This window comes from Coregonus clupeaformis, chromosome 2 (assembly GCF_020615455.1).
Source record: "Coregonus clupeaformis isolate EN_2021a chromosome 2, ASM2061545v1, whole genome shotgun sequence".
NCBI classification, from domain to species: Eukaryota; Metazoa; Chordata; class Actinopteri; order Salmoniformes; family Salmonidae; genus Coregonus; species Coregonus clupeaformis.
Genome location: NC_059193.1, coordinates 25,933,604 through 25,957,341, shown reverse-complemented (window position 1 = coordinate 25,957,341; position 23,738 = coordinate 25,933,604). Strand labels below are relative to the sequence as shown.

General features: G+C 42.8%; 3 protein-coding genes across 10 annotated transcripts in view; 1 reads left to right on the top strand and 2 right to left on the bottom strand.

The window, feature by feature from the left end:
* LOC121532234 (rho guanine nucleotide exchange factor 6) overlaps positions 1 to 11,400 on the bottom strand; it is a 36,054-nt gene extending 24,654 nt beyond the window's left edge. For 4 of the 5 annotated variants that reach the window (XR_006661989.1, XR_006661988.1, XM_041838059.2 and 1 more), the window contains exons 1-3: positions 10,991 to 11,400; positions 8,250 to 8,333; positions 4,344 to 4,428 (exon numbers count right to left, since the gene is read on the bottom strand). Coding sequence is in view for 3 of the 5 variants with exons in the window: in XM_041838059.2 (XP_041693993.1) it covers positions 4,344 to 4,428; positions 8,250 to 8,333; positions 10,991 to 11,155 (334 nt within the window). In the remaining 2 variants the exon portion in view is untranslated. Of the gene's footprint in view, positions 1 to 4,343; positions 4,429 to 4,640; positions 4,789 to 8,249; positions 8,334 to 10,990 lie in introns of those variants that run through there. The other variant, XM_041838076.2, reaches the window with a different exon arrangement.
* A 343-nt stretch (positions 11,401 to 11,743) lies between these two features.
* LOC121532215 (RNA-binding motif protein, X chromosome) lies at positions 11,744 to 16,918 on the bottom strand. 4 transcript variants are annotated; one of them, XM_041838020.2, is made up of 10 exons: positions 16,819 to 16,918; positions 15,965 to 16,090; positions 15,535 to 15,641; positions 15,282 to 15,435; positions 14,949 to 15,089; positions 14,724 to 14,838; positions 14,481 to 14,597; positions 14,297 to 14,388; positions 12,017 to 13,746; positions 11,744 to 11,884 (listed from the first exon to the last, which is right to left on the bottom strand). In XM_041838020.2, exons 2-9 carry the CDS (start codon positions 16,071 to 16,073, stop codon positions 13,430 to 13,432), a joined length of 1,152 nt encoding a protein of 383 aa, XP_041693954.1. In that variant the 5' UTR covers positions 16,074 to 16,090; positions 16,819 to 16,918; the 3' UTR covers positions 11,744 to 11,884; positions 12,017 to 13,429. The 4 variants fall into 4 exon arrangements, with proteins under 4 accessions (XP_041693954.1, XP_041693981.1, XP_041693973.1 ...); XM_041838047.1 differs by having other exon boundaries at positions 12,017 to 12,105; XM_041838039.2 differs by having other exon boundaries at positions 14,949 to 15,062.
* Positions 16,919 to 22,378: 5,460 nt separating this feature from the next.
* Positions 22,379 to 23,738, top strand: part of LOC121532210 (transmembrane 9 superfamily member 2) — a 28,884-nt gene continuing 27,524 nt past the window's right edge. The window contains exon 1 of the mRNA XM_041838006.2: positions 22,379 to 22,651. Coding sequence (XP_041693940.1) covers positions 22,517 to 22,651 — 135 coding nt within the window. The 5' untranslated portion in view covers positions 22,379 to 22,516. The remainder of the gene's footprint in view (positions 22,652 to 23,738) is intronic.

Below are 23,738 nucleotides of genomic sequence, written 5' to 3'. Positions count from 1 at the left end.
GGTCACCATAGCAACACCCACCCGTAGTCTACGCTCCAGCAGGTATATCTCACTGGTCATCCCCAAAGCCAACATCTCCTTTGGCCGCCTTTCCTTCCAGTTCTCTGCTGCCAGTGACTGGAACGAACTGCCGAAATCTCTGAAGCTGGACACTCATCTCCCTCACTAACTTTAAGCGTCAGTTGTCAGAGCAGCTTACCAATCACTGCACCTGTACACAGCCATTCTGAAATTAGCCCACCCAACTAACTCATCCCCATATTGTTATTTATTTAGCTAATTTGCACCCCAGTATCTCTATTTGCACGTCATCTTTTGCACATCTATCATTCCAGTGTTAATACGAAATTGTAACTATTTTGCACTATGGCCTATTTATTGCCTTACCTCCATAACTTACTACATTCGCACACACTGTATATATATTTTCTGTTGTATTTTTTACTTTGTTTTGTTTACCCCATATGTAACTCTTTGTTGTTGTTTTTAAATCGCACTGCTTTGCTTTATCTTGGCCAGGTCGCAGTTGTAAATGAGAACTTGTTCTCAACTGGCTTACCTGGTTAAATAAAGGTGGGGAGAAGAAAAAAAAAAAGAAGAAATTTTTTGATTTACTGATTTCCTTATATGAACTGTAACTCAGTAAAATCTTTGAAGTTGTTGCATTCTGCATTTATATTTTTGTTCAGTATATGTGGACCCATAGCCATCCTTTACAACTGAGCCAACACAGTATTAGATCAATACTTGGATCGATGTTGGGAGGTGACAGCGAATACTTTCTAAATGAGCCAACACATGACTTTACATGATACCTGTGCATGCTTGTCGGCTGGTACCGAGTCTAAATCCACTTTCCAAGGAGGGAAAGTGTCCCGAAGTAAGACCTTTATTTAATCTCACCAAGCTATTTATACATGTTTTGATAGAGAACCAACCATATGGAAGGCAGGATTAGCTAGATATTATAATGAGAATTGATCAAGAGAGATTGGCAGAGGTATTGCTAGTGTCTGGAAATTACTGGGGGAAAAAGCACCAGGATCATGTTTTTATTAAACCTTTTAGACCTGATAATACATATTTTCCATGTAGGCTACAAGAAAGCCGTGTCCAAATATAGAATGACAGGTGTGCCTTGGGGGTTCGGAGTTCTCCTTTAACAATTGGAGGGCACTCCATTCATACAGTTGAAGTCGGAAGTTTACATACACCTTAGCCAAATACATTTAAACTCAGTTTTTCACAATTCCTAACATTTAATCCTAGTTTAAATTCCCTGTCTTAGGGCAGTTAGGATCACCACTTTTTTTTAAGAATGTGAAATGTCAGAATAATAGTAGAGGGAATGATTTATTTCCACTTTTATTTATTTCATCACATTCCCAGTGGGTCAGAAGTTTACATACACTCAATTAGTATTTGGTAGCATTGCCTTTAAATTGTTTAACTTGGGTCAAACATTTTGGGTAGCCTTCCACAAGCTTCCCACAATAAGTTGGATGAATTTTGGCCCATTCCTCCTGACAGAGCTGGTGTAACTGAGTCAGGTTTGTAGGCCTCCTTGCTTGCACACGCTTTTTCAGTTCTGTCCACATATTTTCTATAGGATTGAGGTTAGGGCTTTGTGATGGCCACTCCAATACCTTGACTTAAGCCATTTTGCCACAACTTTGGAAGTATGCTTGGGGTCATTGTCCATTTGGAAGACCCATTTGCGACCAAGCTTTAACTTCCTGACTGATGTCTTGAGATGTTGCTTCAATATAGCCACATAATTTTCCTTCCTCATAATGCCATCTATTTTGTGAAGTGCACCAGTCCCTCCTGCAGCAAAGAACCCCCACAGCATGATGCTGCCACCCCCGTGCTTCACGGTTTGGATGGTGTTCTTTGGCTTGCAAGCAACCCCCTTTTTCCTCCAAACATAACGATGGTCATTATGGCCAAAAAGTTATATTTTTGTTTATCTTTGTCTATCTTTGTCCCCATGTGCAGTTGCAAACTGTAGTCTGGCTTTTTTATGGCGGTTTTGGCGCAGTGGCTTCTTCCTTGCTGAGCGGCCTTTCAGGTTATGTCGATATAGGACTCGTTTTGCTGTGGATATAGATACTTTTGTACCGGTTTCCTCCAGCATCTTCACAAGGTCCTTTGCTGTTGTTCTGGGATTGATTTGCACTTTTCGCACCAAAGTACGTTCATCTCTAGGAGACAGAACGCGTCTCCTTCCTGAACGGTATGACGGCTGCGTGGTCCCATGGTGTTTATACTTGCGTACTATTGTTTGTACAGATGAACGTGATACCTTCAGGCGTTTGGAAATTGCTCCGAAGGATGGACCAGACTTGTGGAGGTCTCCAATTCTTTTTCTGAGGTCTTGGCTGATTTCTTTTGATTTTTCCATGATGTCAAGCAAAGAGGCACTGAGTTTGAAGGTAGGCCTTGAAATACATCCACAGGTACACCTCCAATTGACTCAAATTATGTCAATTAGCCTATCAGAAGCTTCTAAAGCCATTACATCATTTTCAGGAATTTTCTAAGCTGTTTAAAAAGGCACAGTCAACTTAGTGTACGTAAACTTCTGACCCACTGGAATTGTGATACAGTGAATTAATCTGTCTGTAAACAATTGGAAAAATTACTTGTGTCATGCACAAAGTAGATGTCCTAACCGTCTTGCCAAAACTATAGTTTGTTAACAAGAAATGTGTGAAGTTGTTGAAAAACAAGTTTTAATGACTCCAACCTAAGTGTATGTAAATTTCCGACTTCAACTGTATATCCATATTGGTGCAGCCAACTATTTCTAGAGCACCGCCAAGAGTCAATGCCAACCTTGATATCACCCTCATTCCCAATCACTTTACAACTGCAGATGGGACAAATGAGCGAAAACGGCAGGCCAGTATAGTAGAAGTGCTTGTATTTCTCTTAGCGGTAAGGTGGTTCTCATGTACTCCACATCTCTTTACACATGCAGTGAGATGCCCAGACAAGCCCTGTACTGTAGTCAGCAGCTCCCTCCTCTTGACCTGGCCACCAATGCTTCTAGCAGCTGCACTGTCGGAACGTGCACACAATCACACAGAGAGAGAGAGAGACAAAGAAACAGATAGACACACACACAGTACTGAGGATCATGATAAGCAGAAACACAGAGAGAATCCTCTTCTTGTACCCATTAAAGAGCGTGTGACTAACCCAGTCCAAATCAACAGCACTAGACATTTTGAAGATTGGCAAAGGGCCTCTGGCCCTCTCAGACTCTATTCGATTTCCATATCAAGCTGAGAGAGCGAGCGAGAAATTCTGGTCCAATCTTCATGCTGTGGCCTGTAGCATCGACGCTCTCTGATGAGGACTGGCGCTAAGACAACTTCAAACTGATAACGAGACTAATGGATACAGTCAAGTGATGGCTTTGAAGACATTGACAGCTTTTGGAATTAGCAGCAAAAGCTTTGCGCTAGCAAAAATACACAAACAGCGTATGGACTGGAGTGACTGTGTCAGGTTGCCATTTAGCACGTGAATGTCTTATAGCCTTGCTGCACTGTTGCTTTGACGTGAGATACCATTTCATCATATTGATAATGAGCTATCTGCCATGTAAATTCCCCTTTTACAACTGTCTTATTCAAGCTCAGCCAGGTGTCTTCTAATGCAATGTTACAGAAAAGAGAAAGGCCTGTTCAGTAGGACATGAGAGCCATGGTAATCATCATAGTAAATATGGCACTCTGCAGGAGGCCCATAGAACCAGAGAGACACAGCCATGGTAAACATCATAGTAAATATGGCACTCTGCAGGAAGCCCATAGAAACAGAGACACAGCCATGCCAGCTGTCTGAACAGGGCACCTTTTATGATTCACGAGGCCTACTGGGAGCAATCCAGCTAAAAATGACACACGCATGTTCAGTTCACACACACACACAGACAGTATTTTAAACGACAATGCTGAATGTGGTCATTCTGAGTCTCAGCACTGCACAGTTGACACACTAATACGTAGCTGTACAATGCTTCAGTTTTCTACTAGAGCTTACAGTGTGAGGGCAGAGGACAGGTTAGTCATGTAAACGTAGCATACATGTCAATGATTACAATATTGCATGATAATGAAGGCAGGTGAGTAAATATTATTTGTGCCTAAACCTTAAGCCCATTATGGTCTTATTCAGTGGGGTACAACTTTTACAACCATAACTATAGAAATAGAGATAATGTGTAGAGTATGAATGTCTGTTTTACACAGTGCATTTCTATCCGACTGTTTTGTGGCTCTGCATCCTCCTGAATAAGACCCAGAGCAGATAAATACAGTCATTAGACTTACCTTGGGTGGCGAAGTTGACTCCCAGCAGAGTGGTCAGCACTTTGTTAAAGTTCTCCCCAGTGTACAGGCACTCTGGTTCAAATCCCTGGCAGGAGAGGAGACCGACAAAGAAGAAACGTTCAATTCAAAAGCAAAATGCCTGGCTCATCATATGACTGACTAAAAACAGCAGAGGAAAAGAAGTAGGTATAAAATAATTAGCAACAGATGTAGGAGATACTGCCTGGCTGATTATCACACAGACAGACAGAATCCTGACTGCAGCCCGGCAACAACACGCAATGGGATGTGACTTACACACAAGAAGACGGAGATAAAAGCAGACATGTTGAATGTGACCCATATTTTTCGTGGCCAAGTGGTTTTGGTAACAAAACAGACTGTTCTCTCCTCATTTGTCCTTCGATGCACACCGAGCACTTGCTCGCTCGCTCTCTGTCTCCCGGCCTCACAGACAGCTAGCTATCCACTTTCCTCTAGCGGCTAAGGTTTCACATTTTAAATAAAACATCTTAAATATAGAGTTTGGGTAGCAGGGCACGAGGCATCTGTTCACCATCTAGCCATTCAGAGCCAAAGCGACCATGACTGACTCATGCATAGGCCACGCTTCAGCTTTGAAAAGACCATCACAATACATTTACCTCTCTGGTAACCATGTCAAGACGACAGACTGAGGCAGTGTGTGATATTGACATGTATCAATCTGTTGCTTGTTCATTTTTGACAACAACATCTACAGAGAAATAAAGCATGGATAAAAACACTAAAACAGTGACATAAAAGTTAAACAATCTGACATCTAAAGCTAACATATGACAGGAATCAAACTTGTGGGCCTGGTTAGTATGTGACGCAGACTTTATAACTGTATCTTACTGTAGATGTCTATAAAAATAATAATACTATAGGCTCAGGCTCTATAAATTCAACTATACTGTAGTCGACCATAACTCGTCAAGTTAGCCCTCAAGCCATCGCTGCTGCTTCCCATTTCTGCATCTCGGAACAGAAGTGAAAGTTGTGTGAATGTAGTATTTGTCCAGTCACATGACAGCCCCATGTGCATATGTTGGCTATGGTTAAGAAAAATGGAGTGAGAGAGGGTGACTGGCCAGAGTATGAACTGCAATGGTCCGGAAAAAGTCAAGATGACACATTGTACAGGGGCTTTCCAAATCCTTACGGACGTGAGCTCCTGCACTGCCGCAAAGCCTAATTATGGAGGAGAAGTGCGATCGCTGCATGAAAGCAGAAGGGACCTCCCAAACCATAACAGACCAGCCAGCGTTTCTCCCCCCGAACCACTTGACTTGAAGCAGCTGACTCAATTACTTTTTTAAAAAAATAAACAAACCAACTTATGTGATTCAAGACCAGAAAGGACTGTTTCTAAAGGTTGGGGAGGAAAATGCATGACTGACTGTCCAGCGCGGCAGTCACTGTACTGCATAGGAAAGGAAAGGACTTCCATCACTCTCTTATTATCTGCATCATCACTCATAGTGCTGGAAATATGTTATTAAGCCTGAGGGAGAGAATCCTTTACTGTGGTTTCTGCAGAATATGCTATAATAAATGCAGACATACAGTGCATTCAGAAAGTATTCAGGCCCCTTCACTTTTTCCACGTTGTTACGTTACAGCCTTATTCTAAAATTGATTAAATTGTTGTTTTTTGCCTCATCAATCTATACACAATACCCCATAATGACAAATCAAAAATAGGTTTTTAGAAATCTATTAAAAATAAAAACAACTGATATATCACATTTACATAAGTATTTAGTCCCTTTACTTAGTACTTTGTTGAAGCACCTTTGGCAGCGATTACAGCCTCAAGTCTTCTTGGGTATGACGCTACAAGCTTGGCACACCTGTATTTGGGAAGTTTCTCCCATTCTTCTCTGCAGATCCTCTCAAGCTCTGTCAGGTTGGATGGGGAGCGTCGCTGCACAGCTATTTTCAGGTCTCTCCAGAGATGTTCGATCGGGTTCATGTCTGGGCTCTGGCTGGGCCACTCGAGGACATTCAGAGACTTGTCTCGAAGCCACTCCTGCATTGTCTTGGCTGTGTGCTTAGGATCGTTGTCCTGTTGGAAGGTGAACCCAGTCTGAGGTCCTGAGTGCTCTGGAGCAGGTTTTCATCAAGGATCTCTCTGCACTTTGCTCCGTTCATCTTTCCATCGATCCTGACTAGTCTCCCAGTCCCTGCAACTGAAAAACATCTCCACAACATCATGCTGCCACCACCATGCTTAACCGTAGGGATGGTGCCAGGTTTCCTCCAGACATTACGCTTGGCATTCAGGCCAAAGAGTTCAATCTTGGTTTCATCAGACCAGAGAATCTTGTTTCTCATGGTCTGAGAGTCTTTAGGTGCCTTTTGGCAAACTACAAGCAGGCTGTCATGTACCTTTTACTGAGGAGTGGCTTCCGTTTGGCCACTCTACCATAAAGGCCTGATTGGTGGAGTGCTGCAGAGATGGTTGTCCTTCTGGAAGGTTCTCCCATCTCCACAGAGGAACTCTGGAACTCTGTCAGAGTGACTATCGGGTTCTTGGTCACCTCCCTGACCAAGGCTCTTCTCCCCCGATTGCTCAATTTGGACGGGCGGCCAGCTCTAGGAAGAGTCTTGGTGGTTTCAAACTTCTTCCATTTAAGAATGATGGAGGCCACTGTTCTTGGGGATATTCAATGCTGCAGAGATTTTTGGGTACCTTTCCCCAGATCTGTGCCTCAACACAATCCTGTCTCGGAGCTCTATGGACAATTCCTTCCACCTCATGGCTTGGTTTTTGCTCTGACATGCACTGTCAACTGTGGGAACTTATATAGACAGGTGTATGCCTTTCCAAATCATGTTCAATCAAGTTGTAGAAACATCTCAAGGATGATCTATGGAAACAGGATGCACCTGAGCTCAATTTCGAATCAAAAATACTGTTTTCGCTTTGTCATTATGGGGTTGTTTGTAGATTGATGAGGAAAATGTTTAATTTAATCAATTTTAGAATAAGGCTGTAACGTAACAAAATGTGAAAAAAGTCAAGGGGTCTGAATACTTTCCGAATGCACTGTAAATATCAATGTCACGTGGCTGAAGTGGGGTTAATTTTCGCTTGCAAAAAAGGTAGGGAGAACAGGTAGATTTCCTATTGCTGTTTACCAAGCAATGTGATGCATACTGCTCAATGCACACTGCTCAATCAGTAGTAGACAGTGGAGCCTTATGCAGCGTTCAAGTGCTAGTCAGAACTAGGAGACTGAAATGTCCGACTTGCTAACTAGTTGTAGTTATACACGTGCCACATTCAACCAGTCTGACATTTTCGAGTTTACTAGTTCCGACTAGCACTTGAACGCGGCATTATTCAAGCCATAAGCAGTCTTAGTTGAGGCCCATCAACAACCCCGTCTGTCTGTGTGTTCTGTGGGATTGACTGACAGCATGCCTGCTTAAGAGGGCAACCCACTCCTCATGGCAATCAAGATCCATGTCACAAAAACATACTGCCTGCAGAGGAAAACAATCTATGGTGAAGTCACAGCAAAACAATTCTAGGAAAGTTAAGATTTTGTTGACTGAAACCTGTGTTGACTTTATTGCCACAATCATGCAGTATTATTTTCTAATCACGGCTTCGAATTGCTCAGCTGACAGATATGTACATCGTGGAGTTGAGAATTCTCAGCTATGAGACCAGTTCTCAAATAAGTAAACCCTTACTGCAATGTATTATTGTTGTTTGTACGAAACGGTTTACTAAAGCTAGAAACAAGAATTCAGCAAGGAACTCAAGTCAAAATGTCCACAACAAACACATTATCATAAAACAAAGCAAAACATTGCAATATAGAAGAGATGAAACGATCATCACCAACCAAGCGCTTTGAAATGACTTACCTCTACTTTCAAGGATGTGCATCCTCTCAAAAACTCATTGATATTGGCGATGCAGTCGGCTTCGTTTCTCGGATCCTGACAGTACTAAAAACAGACATAAAATAAATATATAAAAATATAGCCTACCTTGGAGATATAGATAACGTTTTTAAAAATTTAAATACTAGTATAGGCGTTGACGCAAATGACAATTCAAGATAGGAAAATAAACTAAGTCACAATCCACTGTATCCTTTCGAATGTTGATATCTTACAGTTTAACAAAGTAAAGGTGGACTCTTCCGACGCCTCTCTTTCAAGCATATTGTGTCGCTTTCAAGACAACTGGGAACTCGGAAATCTTTCAATCGAACTTCCGTGCGTTCCCGACAACTGGGAACTCGGAAAAACGAGCCCTGACTGGGATTTTTTTTTGCTTTGAATGGTCATCCGACTCGCATCTTCCTAGAGCTCTGACTTTTCGATCTAAATATCACTGACGTCACGATTTGACTATATTTTTTCCCTCCCGAGTTCCCAGTTGTCTTGAACGCAGCAATAAACCCACCACTCGCACTCGCACCAGGAAGCAAACCTTTGAGGAGGAAGTGACGATGACCTCTCGCTGCATTTCATTTATACACACAGATTATCCATTATATTGAACAGATACTGAGGTGGCCGCTCTAACGATGAAAATAAATATCTTTAAAAATGGAAGGTAATTGGGAGGAGGCAAGATCAGGTGGGACCATTCTAGCCAATGAGAGGGCAGATACGTGCGTGAACAACAGGCACAACGCCGATATAAAGTGTTTTTTTCTTAGAGTTGCGGGGATGTACACTCGTAACAACATTTTATTCTACCAAATAAGCAGCACGTAGTAAATAAGCATTACATTTTTTTATTGACCAAATTCGACACTCATTGACCGCCATACAAAAACTACTCGCTTGGTGAGCGAAAAAAACTAAACCAAAACGTCACCTGCTGGGGAAACCAGATTTTGGGCCCAGTTATACCTGTTGCTTCGCCTCTTCCTCTCGGATATATCTCAAATGAGGGGAATCGATTAATCTGGGACGTCACTAGTTACCACAAACACAAAGTCATAAACCCCGCCTATTTGTACAACTTATTTTCTTAAAATGTGATTTTAAACCTAACCTTAACCACACAGATAACCTTATGCCTAACCTTAAACAAAGACCAAAATGCGTATTTATGTTTTCGAATGATTTTTTAAAACGATTTAGCCAATTTTGAGTTTGTGGCTGTGGTAAATAGTGGAAACCATCAATTAAATCAAATGTGTTTATAAAGCCCTTTTTACATCAGCAGATGTCACAAAATGCAATACAGAAACCCAGCCTAAAACCCCAAACAGCAAGCAATGCAGATGTTGGAGCACGGTGGCTAGGAAAAACCAGGCTCTGAAGGGTGGCCAGTCCTCTTCTGGCTGTGCCGGGTGGAGATTATAAGAGTACATGGCCAATCTGGCCCGGCCGCCCGGGTAGGGGTGTTTTGCACTGGGTGAAAGTTGATTGCATTCGTTTTGGAACCGGGCTGCCTCCCGGGCGTGAGCCAGGTGCCCCGTTCAAAGCCGAAGTCGGAACCTAATTAGTGACCTAATTAAGCACGTGGTGTAATGAGTAGGATTCTTTTCGCATGTAAAAGTGATTGCTTTTATGTTAAAGTATATATGTTTCTGGACCATTCACCACGCTGCCTTGTTGACAATATGACCGAACAGCGCAGATAACCGTTCGATTTGAGAAAGGCGCTCCTCCTTCACAGCTTTTCCCAGTTCACTTCATAGACCGGTGCCCCGCGGCTCAGCCTAATCGAATGTGATGGCAAACATTTTTTTTTTAATAGTCAGTGACAAACATCAGTTTTAAATTGGATAGCCTACAATTAATTTGGAAGAGAGACTATTTATTGCCGTAACTCCATAACTTGCTACATTTGCACACACTGTATATATATTTTCTATTTTTCTGTTGTATTTTTGACTTTATGTTTTGTTTTACCCAATATGTAACTCTGTGTTGTTTTTTTTATCGCACTGCTTTGCTTTATCTTGGCCAGGTCGCAGTTGTAAATGAGAACTTGTTCTCAACTGGCTTACCTGGTTAAATAAAGGTGAAATTAAAAAATTAAAAAATCCGCCTAATGTAGCCTGTTAAATTGTGTTCCTTTGTTTTACAGCTGGGATTCAGCTGATCTGTACAAAATACATTCTGGTACAGTCTGGTACCCGAAGTGTAAAAAAATCTACCTGCTAAAAATGCACAGGTTTTGTATAGTATAATGTGCATTAACCTGAATATATAAGCATCTTTGGTTACATAATTATCTTTGTGTTTTGGAACATTATAGTTTGCTAAACTGAGTTGTTTAGTCATTTTCAAAACGCAGAAACACTTTTCACTTCACAGGAAGTAAGCAATGCATGCAAACCTATGAGTTCAGCAGTCTTTTACATTATTGATACATTTCTCATCGTAAAGTTGCATGTTGCACATTAATGTATTCCAAACGTGTTTAACAAATTAGACTATTGAAGTCACATTCAATTTCTCCAACGAATATTGGTAATTTATTCAAACAACCCCTCCCTTGCCCTCGAGAGGCGTTGCCAGTGTTTTTTCTTCTCACCGTTCAAGAGAGTTGTTGACTTTGTAAATATTACTTTTCTCCTCCGTTATCATACTGTTACAATGTCGCACTGATAATAGCGCAGTAACAATGTGCTTACCTTTGGAATAGAGCCGGGCACGAGCCGCTCCATGAGTTTGCACAAGACGACCCCATCTTTCAGAGAGATTTTCAGAAATTCCTCTGGGTCAGCTATGTTCTTCTTGGGTGAATTAAGCACCCCTAACGATATCAGCCACGTTACTGTCTGCTCCTCTGGGTTCATGGTTCCAATTAACCCTCCTTATGCATCCCCACCGAAGGCGCCAAATTCCACAACTCCGTATCAAAATGTTAACATCCGTATCACACTTCTGCTTGTCAAAACGCCGTTTGTACTAGTACTGGGTTCCCCTACTGGTTAATAACAAGCACTGTGGCAATACCTATATCGATGAAGGGGGTTACCATCCTATGGAATCATTTATCGTCTGTCCACACGAGACATTGGCGGTGAATTCTGAGCTATGGTTGAGTGTTTTGTGCCTCCAATTCCACTGCAATAACATCAGGAAACAGACAAATCATGTTATCTGATGGGCGTCACCATATTTGGCAAGGGACACATTCCATAGTCAATAGATTGCTGTAGGAAATGGCGACCACAATAGTGGCTCAGCAAACAGAACGGAATCTGCATTAAATTTATTGTCCAACATCTCCATGGACTCCCAAAACTCCAGGAATAAAGTTATTTTGCTTTTGGGGACCATATAATCTCTAACCACTCAGTGGCTAACCATCTCTGTTCAGGACAGTCTGCAAATGACACCTCTGCAAATGACAAACAAAAATCTAAATGACAAACACAAAATTCCAAGTAAAACATTTTTATTGGCGAAAAGAGATAGTATGAGTCTCAAGTATTATTTCTCAGCCAGAGTTCTGTCCATGCATCCGCTCGCCACTCTTGGTTCTACTTGTAGCGGTGCCATCACATGCTCAACACAGGTACCTGGAACAGTGAAGCAAATACACCAACTATTAAGCAAAGTTTTAAAATGTTACATATAGCTATCCATATTCAAATATGTTCACAAGTTATTAACTCTTGATCACTGAATTGGTGGTGGTCTGCTGGACATACACGTTCGGTTCTCTGTGCGATGGTCCAACGTCAACTTGGATCCAACAGGAAGGCTTTAAATCAGCAATAGTTCCAGAAGTTTGCTCATCCTGTAACAAGAAAATATAAATTAATGTCCCGCCATTTCTTTTAGATTACATAAAATAATTGGTATACCCCAATCCTCCAGTATCCCCTTCAAATAAGGCAATGGTCCGATTTGGTTCTCGCTCCCATTCACTTTCCAGCTTGGTTGTTAGGACATGGCTGCTCTTCCGAGTCGTCTCCATTTTTGAGAATTGGGACAAGCTTGACATTTGAGACAAGCTTCATCTTTGACTATGGCACTTAGAAAAATAAAATGAAATCCACTGTACACAAAAACATGTAAGATTCCTTATTATGAACATTGCCCCTCAGTAAAAAAAAAAGTAATTGCCAAACATTTTGGGGGATGAGTAAAAAAAAAAAAAATCCGGCAAAGGTGATCTCCTTTTGTGATTCTGCGCATTGTTGAGAAGTTAGATGTTGACCCGTAACATAGGTTTAGTGGCAAATTCGTTATTTATCAAGCCAGATATAATTCCTTAAGTTGCTGCAATTAAAATTTGGTAGACGAAAGACTATACTTTAAAAAAAAAAGCTACTTCAATTGAACTACGCTGATTCGTTTCATTCCCTGGGGCATCCAGTCTTCCACACTAACCATTTGGGCAGACTGCAATTCACGGTAATGAGAAATTCATTTAACAGACGAGAAACAAATAGGTTTGCTTTGCTTACCAGCTGTTGACACTATCAGTCGGGTTGAAAAGACTCTTGCGTTTGGTTGTTGGTCTTTGGTAAGGTCGTTGCAAGCCAGCATTGTTTGGCTTTATGGCGATGGCTCCATTTCCACTGAGGGAAACCTACACTGATATTGACATTTGCGTTGTCCTCCGACAACTGGTTGGACAATGCAAAGTACAGGCCTGTTAAATGTAATCTACAAGCGTCACAGTTGAAATGTCTGCATCTCAATTGATCTCTATAGTGGACAGAACTTGTAGCTGTGCGCTGGGTGTACATTCATGTAATAGTTTGTCTGAACATCCATTAGTGTTGCGAAAATAACTTTGGTTAAAAACTTTATTAGTATAGGAAAGCCATATCCAAGGGCATAGCAGGACTTAACAGCACTAAATGTACGAAAACTAAACACGCATCACTTGGCAATGATACCATCACATGGGCTGGGGAAATATAAAACAAGTAATTTTAACACTTAAAACAAAAATTAATTGACAGGCTGAGGATAAACATCTCAAAACCTAAGCTTGTCCATGGAATTTGACATCACTAGTTCTCGCCCTCTCCAACTTTCCACCCACTATACAAGTAGTGATTGAGCACGCATTATGTAACGGTCGCTTTGATGTCATATCCAAGTCCATCTCAGTATCTGCTGCGGGCAATTCCTCTATCGACTCTTGAGCCTCCGCGGCCACCACGGGGCGCCCCGCGACTTGAGCCACTGTACGCGTCACGAGGAGGGTAGCCTCTCTCGATTGGGGGTGCTGGCCCCCGCTCCTGCCTGCCCATTCGCTCACCACGGCTAGGGGGGTATGGGTCACTCCGACTGCTGGGGTAACTTTCACGACTGCCATAGCCATCCCGGGAACTGCTGCCATAGTCGTCATAGCGACTGCTTCCGCCACTGCCATTGTAGGATGGTTGGGGGGCCCTTGAGGGTGGGGCGCTGCGTGAGTTACCTGCAGGGTCAATGGGTCAGGTAATTGGCAAGTTTCACTTCACACATTTTGCTGAATTATGAGCCAATGTTTCCCGTGAGTATTTCTTAATGACTATCAATTGCAACTATATGTTTTTATCTCCAATATGCTAGGGATCTGAACATAACACTGAACATTTAGGTGCTTTCTGCGATTATTTATCCAAGCTTGGGGGAACATAAAATACGCAATGAAACCCCTTTCAGCATGCCATGGTTTTGTTGAGTAGCTGCTTTTTCCTTTTAGAATTCCAGTTGTTAGAATCGCACATTGGTAACAGTTTCTCAGTGAGGTCTTGATGGTTTTGTGAGGGTCGTTTCACCCTACAAAAACAGATTTATGAGCATGACTCCTTGAGGGAGTATTTTGTGACACTGTAGAATGATCATTGAATGGTTAAGAGGCTTTGTTGGACGTTTCCATCGACTCTTGTGGTGCATGTAAGGTCTCCAGCTCCCAGGGGCACATTGAGTAGGTTGTGGGAGACTATAGCAACTTTTCTCCATTATACTTAAGTGGTCAATCTTACCGTAACCACCATAGGGCTCTCGATAGGCGGCTGCACTAGGGCGCTCCATATAGCTTTTAGGTTCCCGGCCTCCACCATAACCATCACGCTCACTGGTGAAAGGAATGGAATGGTGTAACGTTACATCATATTCATGTCAACGGAAACCTAACCCAATCTTTAGAGTCACAAGTCATAAATATACCTGTAGCCCCTGGACATTGACCCATACTCATCGCGGGAACTGGATTGGGGATAATCCCTTGGTGGTGGTGCATAGTCCCTTGTATCCCTGGAACTTGTATATTCCCGGCTAGAATAGCTGTCAAAATGGGAAAACATGCCACTTGAGTAAATAAGCAATGCAACAAATTTTAAAAAGTAACATTAAGAATGTGTGGCCAACCACAAACGGGTAGTAATATATTTGTTGAATGGGCAAACCCACCTGTCCTTTGTGCTGTAATATTCATCCCTTGGTGATGGGTAATCATCCCTTCTGGACATCGAATCTCTGCGGGGAGGGGGTGGGCCGTAGGGGTCCCTGTCCCTGGACATGGGAGCTAAAGAAAACAAGATCCTGTGTAATCATCAGGAGAACAGAAGTCTTTGTGGCACTACATGGTTAGTCAGTCCTCATACCAATAAGTTCAAGAGAGATCTTCACACTTACGTCTACCCATAGGAGAAGGAGCGTGTCTCTTGGGTGGGGGGCCTCCATTACGAATCGGAGGTCCTCTCTTCAGTGGTGGGGGTCCTCTGGATGAAATCCCTTTGAAAAAGGGTTCTACAATCCCTATGTTATCATAGTAGTCTTTTGGCAGACAAGAAATGCAAATATTAATGGCAAGCTCAGCACTCACAAAACAATGTGAAAAAGTCAATTCAAAAGACACCAATGCCAGTTTCATAGGCTACGTACATATCCCAATGTAAGTGGTTTTTCAATAAGACTATTCATAAATTCCAAATACAACAACTGCTGTGAGTACTTCTGCAAAGGTACCTCTGGATGGTGGACCCCTCATTCCGCTTGGTGCTCCTCTAGATCCTCGAGGGCCTCTAGGGGGACCACGGCTGCGTGGATGCATGGGTGGTGGGCCGCGTCCAAACGTAGGTTTCGTAGCTTGTTCAACCTTGATTGGCTTACCATCAAGCGACTTTTAAAAGAGATTTTAGTGAACATTAGAAGTGTACACAAGCTACAGACGCTAGGGTCATTTAAGTAGATAAAAACACCATAATGCACAACTGTATACCTTCCCATTCATTTCACGCGCAGCATCCTTTGCATCTGCCGGACTCTCAAAGGTCACAAAAGCAAAACCTCTTGATTTATTTGTTTCCCGATCTTTCATCAACAGAACTGGAAAGAAAAATATATATATTTAGTGCAGACACAGAAAGTCTACTAGATTACAAAATATTAATCTGAACTGATGCTCAGAATTGAGGTATTGGTGTTTTCTCCAGCTCATTGATTATCAAAACCATTATGTTATTCACAAATGCTTATACTTGAGATCCAAGCGGTTCCGATACGCACAAGTTATGTGCTCTAGAATATAACAGTCCTCATACTATAGCAAGAGTAATGTCTTCATCAGGACATAACTATTGTCATGTAACACCAATCCATTTAGTTGTATTCTTGATAGTTAGCCAACATCTTTAAAAACAATGATGTACCTTCTACTATTCTGCCATATTTGCTGAAATACTTCTCAAGGGCCTTTTCGTCAGTTTCAGTGTCCAGGCCTCCGATGAAGAGCTTCCCTGGTCGGTCGGCCTCTGCCATATTTGCGTCGGTTTAACCTAATAAGAGAAAATAATAGTTTTGAGCCACCAGATCGACTGGTTGTGCAACACAAATGAGCGTGCTTGGACTAAAGCATGTTTGGGAAAACTGTGTCCTACCTCCTGACCTCGGTTTCGAAACTTACAGTTAACTAGCTAACGTTAGCCATTTTGGTTAGCTTAATATTTCATTCAGGTCTACGTGGTGCCTAGCAAGCTAATGGTTGTGTAGCTATCGTTAACTACTTAAGTTACAATAACATTGTACATTAGAAAGTGAAACGTATCTTTGGTTAAGCTTTAACATGCAGCACAAAATGGCGTCGAAATGGGAATGAATGGCTAGCTAACATTTTCAAACAAAGTATCTCCGCCCATTCCATCCAGCCAGGACATCAGTTATGCTAGTTCAAGTTACCTGGCAAGTTAGCTGCTTTACAAACTATTTAGTTTGCAGAAAAATAACCACGTGGGACTATGTCAGTCCAAGTGCATTATTAGTAAATGAACAATAACCACGCATTTAACAATAAATAACCGGACGAAACTGTGGATTCTTTCAACAAAACTCAAAATGGCGACTGGTTCATTTGAGGCTAGCTAGCTGTTAGTCGGTCGGTAAAACATACGTGCATGCATAAATGTATCGCGTTTTATCAGACATTAACGTGAGTTGGCTATTTACTATCTGCAAAACAGACAAGCCATTGTGCACAAAACACATTTGAGTAGTGTCTGACACCTACCCCTCCGAATTCCACAACGCGCTGGCGCATCAATAAAAATTCGAAACGATGGATGTCAATTTATAATGATCACGCGCTATCACGCATCCGGAAGTAGCTGGCAACCCATGTATTTTCTTCTATGGTGGTCTGAAAAATCAACATAGCAAAGAGTAAAACCACTGCCTCCTGCTGTTTAAAGAAAAAATATATATATATTTTTTTGTTTTTTTTCTAATGAGCATACAAATATAGAACATTGACAGCATGGAACAGTAATAATGTTATAGCTAGGTAGCTTGCAAAATTTATAATTACATGACGTTAGAGAAGACCAAGAGCACAGATAGAACAAGGAGGGTTAGTAATAAATATATTTGCCAAGAGTCTGGAAGACTGACCAATCAAACTTATCGTCCCGCCCACTTCTTAATGACATTTTACATTTACATTTACGTCATTTAGCAGACGCTCTTATCCAGAGCGACTTACAAATAGGTGCATTCACCCTATAGCCAGTGGGATAACCACTTTACAATATCTTTTTTTTTTTTTTTTTTTTTGGGGGAGGGGGGTAGAAGGATTACTTTATCCTATCCCAGGTATTCCTTAAAGAGGTGGGGTTTCAAATGTCTCCGGAAGGTGGTGAGTGACTCCGCTGTCCTGGCGTCGTGAGGGAGCTTGTTCCACCATTGGGGTGCCAGAGCAGCGAACAGTTTTGACTGGGCTGAGCGGGAACTATGCTTCCGCAGAGGAAGGGAGCCAGCAGGCCAGAGGTGGATGAACGCAATGCCCTCGTTTGGGTGTAGGGACTGATCAGAGCCTGAAGGTACAGAGGTGCCGATCCCCTCACAGCTCCATAGGCAAGCACCATGGTCTTGTAACAGATGCGAGCTTCAACTGGAAGCCAGTGGAGTGTGCGGAGGAGCGGGGTGACGTGAGAGAACTTGGGAAGGTTGAACACCAGACGGGCTGCGGCATTCTGGATGAGTTGTAGGGGTTTAATGGCACAGGCAGGGAGCCCAGCCAACAGCGAGTTGCAGTAATCCAGACGGGAGATGACAAGTGCCTGGATTAGGACCTGTGCCGCTTCCTGTGTAAGGCAGGGTCGTACTCTCCGAATGTTGTAGAGCATGAACCTGCAGGATCGGGTCACCGCCTTGATGTTAGCGGAGTACGACAGGGTGTTGTCCAGGGTCACGCCAAGGCTCTTCGCACTCTGGGAGGAGGACACAACGGAGTTGTCAACCGTGATGGCGAGATCATGGAACGGGAAGTCCTTCCCCGGGAGGAAGAGCAGCTCCGTCTTGCCAAGGTTCAGCTTGAGGTGGTGATCCGTCATCCATACTGATATGTCTGCCAGACATGCAGAGATGCGATTCGCCACCTGGTTATCAGAAGGGGGAAATGACAACCAAATTAATGACGTGTTGGATGTATACTAGTAGACAAGGCAGTGGTTTTTGTTGGACAGGTTGCTGATAGAGTGGGTTGAGGAGTTGGAGGTTGGCCCTTCTGTGATGATAGCGGATGAAATAGGGAAACTGGTTGACAATTACATTGGTAGAAGTTTTATGCGTTTTTACCACTTTTCACAGATTGATCCAAGGACCCAGATAGTGGGCGCACAGGAGCAGGCGTTTACGTTCCTGAATTGAATGTGCAGATATGTAGAAGACTAACAGATGAACTGTCAGTATACTCAGTTGAACTGTTGGCGATAATTGTTTCCCTTCAGTGGGTGGAGGACGTACAACCTGTTAGAATTATAGTATGCTCAGATTCTCTGTCTGTATTGAATAGTTTATCATCTGGTAAATCTAATAGGAGTGACCTACTATTAGAGGTATTAATGTTATTATGGAGAATTGAGAGAATGGGTGTAGTATGGTATACTGTGAACCATCAGATCCTCCTCTCCACCCTCTCCGAGTTGGGCATCTCCGGCGCGGCTCACTCTTGGATTGCGTCCTACCTGACCGGTCGCTCCTACCAAGTGGCGTGGCAAGAATCTGTCTCCGCACCACGTTCTCTCACCACTGGTGTCCCCCAGGGCTCAGTTCTAGGCCCTCTCCTATTCTCGCTATACACCAAGTCACTTGGCTCTGTCATATCCTCACATGGCCTCTCCTATCATTGCTACGCAGACGACACACAACTAATCTTCTCCTTCCCCCTTCTGATAACCAGGTGGCGAATCGCATCTCTGCATGTCTGGCAGACATATCAGTGTGGATGACGGATCACCACCTCAAGCTGAACCTTGGCAAGACGGAGCTGCTCTTCCTCCAGGGGACGGACTGCCCGTTCCATGATCTCGCCATCACGGTTGACAACTCCGTTGTGTCCTCCTCCCAGAGTGCGAAGAGCCTTGGCGTGACCCTGGACAACACCCTGTCGTTCTCCGCTAACATCAAGGCGGTGACCCGATCCTGTAGGTTCATGCTCTACAACATTCAAAGAGTACGACCCTGCCTTACACAGGAAGCGGCACAGGTCCTAATCCAGGCACTTGTCATCTCCCGTCTGGATTACTGCAACTCGCTGTTGGCTGGGCTCCCTGCCTGTGCCATTAAACCCCTACAACTCATCCAGAATGCCGCAGCCCGTCTGGTGTTCAACCTTCCCAAGTTCTCTCACGTCACCCCGCTCCTCCGCACACTCCACTGGCTTCCAGTTGAAGCTCGCATCTGCTACAAGACCATGGTGCTTGCCTACGGAGCTGTGAGGGGAACGGCACCTCCGTACCTTCAGGCTCTGATCAGTCCCTACACCCAAACGAGGGCATTGTGTTCATCCACCTCTGGCCTGCTGGCCCCCCTACCTCTGCGGAAGCACAGTTCCCGCTCAGCCCAGTCAAAACTGTTCGCTGCTCTGGCACCCCAATGGTGGAACAAGCTCCCTCACGACGCCAGGACAGCGGAGTCACTCACCACCTTCCGGAGACACTTGAAACCCCACCTCTTTAAAGAATACCTGGGATAGGATAAAGTAATCCTTCTACACCCCCCTTACACCCCCCCAAAAAAAAATAAAAAATAAAATAAAAAGTGGTTATCCCACTGGCTATAAGGTGAATGCACCAATTTGTAAGTCGCTCTGGATAAGAGCGTCTGCTAAATGATGTAAATGTAAATGTAGTAGTGAGCTTCTGCTAGGTCCCAGCACATTCGGGTGTGGAAGGGAATTAAATTGTAGACCAGTTAGCCAAAAGAGCTTTGAAACGAGATATAATTGATGTTAATGTTCCTCTGGGTAGAGGTGAAGCCAAATGTGAGACCAGAGCCATTTTGATAGATGTGTGGGAGAAGAGATGGGACTCTGAGCACAAGGGCCAGCATTTATATGCCATCCAAAGAAAGGTTGGTGGACCAAGATTCAAAGGTCAGATTAGGAAGGAAGAGGTGGTGTTTGCTCGATTGCGTTTAGGACATTGTACATTGAACTCGTCATTACATCTGGTGCCAAGCATGTGAATGGTTTGTCTGGAGTGTATGGTCGATGAAATGGTGGAGCATGTGTTGTTACAGTCATGGCCAAAATTGTTGGCACCCCTGAAATTTTTCCAGAAAATGAAGTATTTCTCACAGAAAAGTATTGAAATTACACATGTTTTGCTATGCACATGTTTATTTCCTTTGTGTGTATTGGAATAACACAAAAAAAACAGGAAAAAAGCAAATTTCACATAATTTCACACAAAACTCAAAAAATGGGCCGGACAAAATGATTGGCACCCTTAACTTAATATTTAGTTACACACCCTTTGGAAAAAATAACTGAAATCAGTCGCTTCCTATAACCATCAATAAGCTTCTTACACCTCTCACCCGGAATTTTGGACCACTCTTCTTTTGCAAACTGCTCCAGGTCTCTCATATTGGATGGGTGCCTTTTCCCCAACAGCAATTTTAAGATCTCTCCACAGGTGTTCAATGGGATTAAGATCTGGACTCATTGCTGGCCACTTCAGAACTCTCCAGCGCTTTGTTGCCATCCATTTCTGGGTGCTTTTTGAAGTATGTTTGGGGTCATTGTCCTGCTGGAAGACCCATGATCTCGGACGCAAACCCAGCTTTCTGACACTGGGCCCTACATTGCGACCCAAAATCCTTTGGTAATCCTCAGATTTCATGATGCCTTGCACACAGTCAAGGCACCCAGTGCCAGAGGCAGCAAAACAACCCCAAAACATCTTTGAACCTCCACCATATTTGACTGTAGGTACTGTGTTCTTTTCTTTGAAGGCTTCATTACATTTTCGGTAAACAGTAGAACGATGTGCTTTACCAAAAAGCTCTATCTTGGTCTCATCTGTCCATAAGACGTTCTCCCAGAAGGAATTTGGCTTACTCATGTACATTTTGGCAAACTGTAGTCTTGCTTTTTTATGTCTCTGTGTCAGCAGTGGGGTCCTCCTGGGTCTCCTGCCATAGCGTTTCATTTCATTCAAATTTCGACGTATAGTTCGCGCTGACACTGATGCACCCTGAGCCTGCAGGACAGCTTGAATTTCTTTGGAACTTGTTTGGGGCTGCTTATCCACCATCCGGACTATCCTGCGTTGCAACCTTTCATCAATTTTTCTCTTCCGTCCACGTCCAGGGAGATTAGCTACAGTGCCATGGGTTGCAAACTTCTTGATCATGTTGCGCACTGTGGACAAAGGAACATCTAGATCTCTGGAGATGGACTTGTAACCTTGAGATTGTTGATATTTTTCCACAATTTTGGTTCTCAAGTCCTCAGACAGTTCTCTTTTCCTCTTTCTGTTCTCCATGCTTAGTGTGGCACACACAGAAACACAATGCAAAGACTGAGTCAACTTCTCTCCTTTTTATCTGCTTTCAGGTGTGATTTTTAGATTGCCCACACCTGTTACTTGCCCCAGGTGAGTTTAAAGGAGCATCACATGCTTGGAACAAACTTATTTATCCACAATTTTGAAAGGGTGCCAATAACTTTGTCCGGCCCATTTTTTTAGTTTTGTGTGAAATTATGTCAAATTTGCTTTTTTCCTGTTTTTTTTTGTGTTATTCCAATACACACAAAGGAAATAAACATGTGCATAGCAAAACATGTGTAATTTCAATACTTTTCTGTGAGAAATACTTCATTTTCTGGAAAAATTTCAGGGGTGCCAACAATTTTGGCCATGACTGTATATTGTTGTAAGTATGTTGAAGAGAGGGAAAGATTGAAGTGTAGGGTCATTGAGGTTGGACGGGTTTGGAAGGGATTTGGGGGATGGGCTATTAGAAGTTAGTAGGGCTCTTTTTTATTTTCTCAGAAGTACTGGTCCTCTGTAGCTCAGCTGGTAGAGCACGGCACTTGTAACGCCAAGGTAGTGGGTTCGATCCCCGGGACCACCCATACACAAAAATGTATGCATGCATGACTGTAAATCGCTTTGGATAAAAGCGTCTGCTAAATGGCATATTATTATTATATTATACTGAGTTAGGTAGGAGGATTTAGAAATGTTGTAAACCGTAATCGACCACACTCCAGCACAGTAGGTGGCGGCATGCACCTTTAACGTTGGTTTGCGGACCGCCATTATATATCATAGAAGAAGAAGACGACGACGTGTTGGATGTTAGCTAATTATCTAAGATCAATTGGCCGACAAGCTAGCTAACGTTATTTTTCCTCGCAGAAACAAAAACGAAACTAGCTACATACCGGGTGAATTGAAATTACCAACAAAACTGGGATAATGAAGACGCGGATAGACACGGATTTTGTACTTGTGTTCACGTTAGTTGCCTTCAGTACTTGTTCAGGATTCTACCTTCCGGGTATAGCCCCAGTGAGTTTTTGTGAAGACGGTAAAGGAGGTGACGATTGTCAGGTACATTTACACATTTTGTGGTTTTCTTCGAAGGATTAACGCTTTTCAGATGGAAGTTTTTAATGTTACATTTGTATTTAGTTCTATTTCCTTCATACTCCTACTGGCTAGCTAGTTAGGGGGTTAGTTGCTAGTCATGTGACACCAGAGATACTCCTGCGCTAGCACCAAAACTATTCACTAGCTAAACTATCAAACTTTAGCGTACCAATTGTTGCTAGCTTGCTAACTAGTCTTGATTTGAAGTTGTTCACATTATTAGCAACTTGTGCGTCACGGCTGGCTAGTAAGCTAGCTACAAAACATTTACTCTTGAGAACCCAAGGCATTCTGCCTTATCCCAAGGGTTCTCAGTTATAAGAACCGCTTATCGGTGGGACCATGTGAACTACAATCCCGATACTCTGTTTTAACGTTTAGAAACGTCAATCACCACTTGCGATAACGTTTTCGAAACATATGGAATTTAAAGTTTATATAAGTGAGAAATAAAAAATATACAGTTAACGTTACTGTAGCAGGTTTGTACAGATCGATATCATATGGCTGTGTACCTCCAGCCGACGAACTATACTTCTTCCCCAGTTATGCTAAGGGTACAGGTGTTTCCGCATGCTAGATGGCTAATTAACACAGGCGGTCGCCTCTGTCTTCCTTAAACAAGCACTGTAACATGGAGATATGACCATGTGGGAACCATAACCCCTATAAAGGGTGTGTAGTAATTTAACCTTTTTTGTTTTTAGAAAGTTATTTCTGGCTGATATGAAAGAAGGTCCTTTTATGTTTCCAAAACCATACAGCAAAATATGCGTGTTAAAGGCCTAGTGCGGTCAGAAACGTGATTTTCCTGTGTTTATCACCACACTGAGGTTGGAATAATACTGTGCAAATGTTATGCACTTTTAGTGTAAGTAAGAGCTGTTTCAAAGGTCTGCCTGAAATTTCAGCCTGTTTTGGTGGGATCGAGTTTTGGCCTTCCATGGTGACATCACCATGTGGTAAATTAGTTAATAGACCAATAAGAGAGTTCCTAACCTCTCTGGCAATAACAGCTAATTATCAGTTTTCCCCTCACCACTCAGTC

Coding starts and splice junctions, on each gene's coding strand:
- LOC121532215 (XM_041838020.2), bottom strand. CDS start 16,073: ATGGCAGAGGCCGACCGACCAGGGAAGCTCTTCATCGGAGGCCTGGAC. Junction 15,642..15,964: donor ATATGGCAGAATAGTAGAAG/GTACATCATTGT, acceptor TTTTCTTTCCAG/TTCTGTTGATGAAAGATCGG. Junction 15,436..15,534: donor CGCGTGAAATGAATGGGAAG/GTATACAGTTGT, acceptor CTCTTTTAAAAG/TCGCTTGATGGTAAGCCAAT.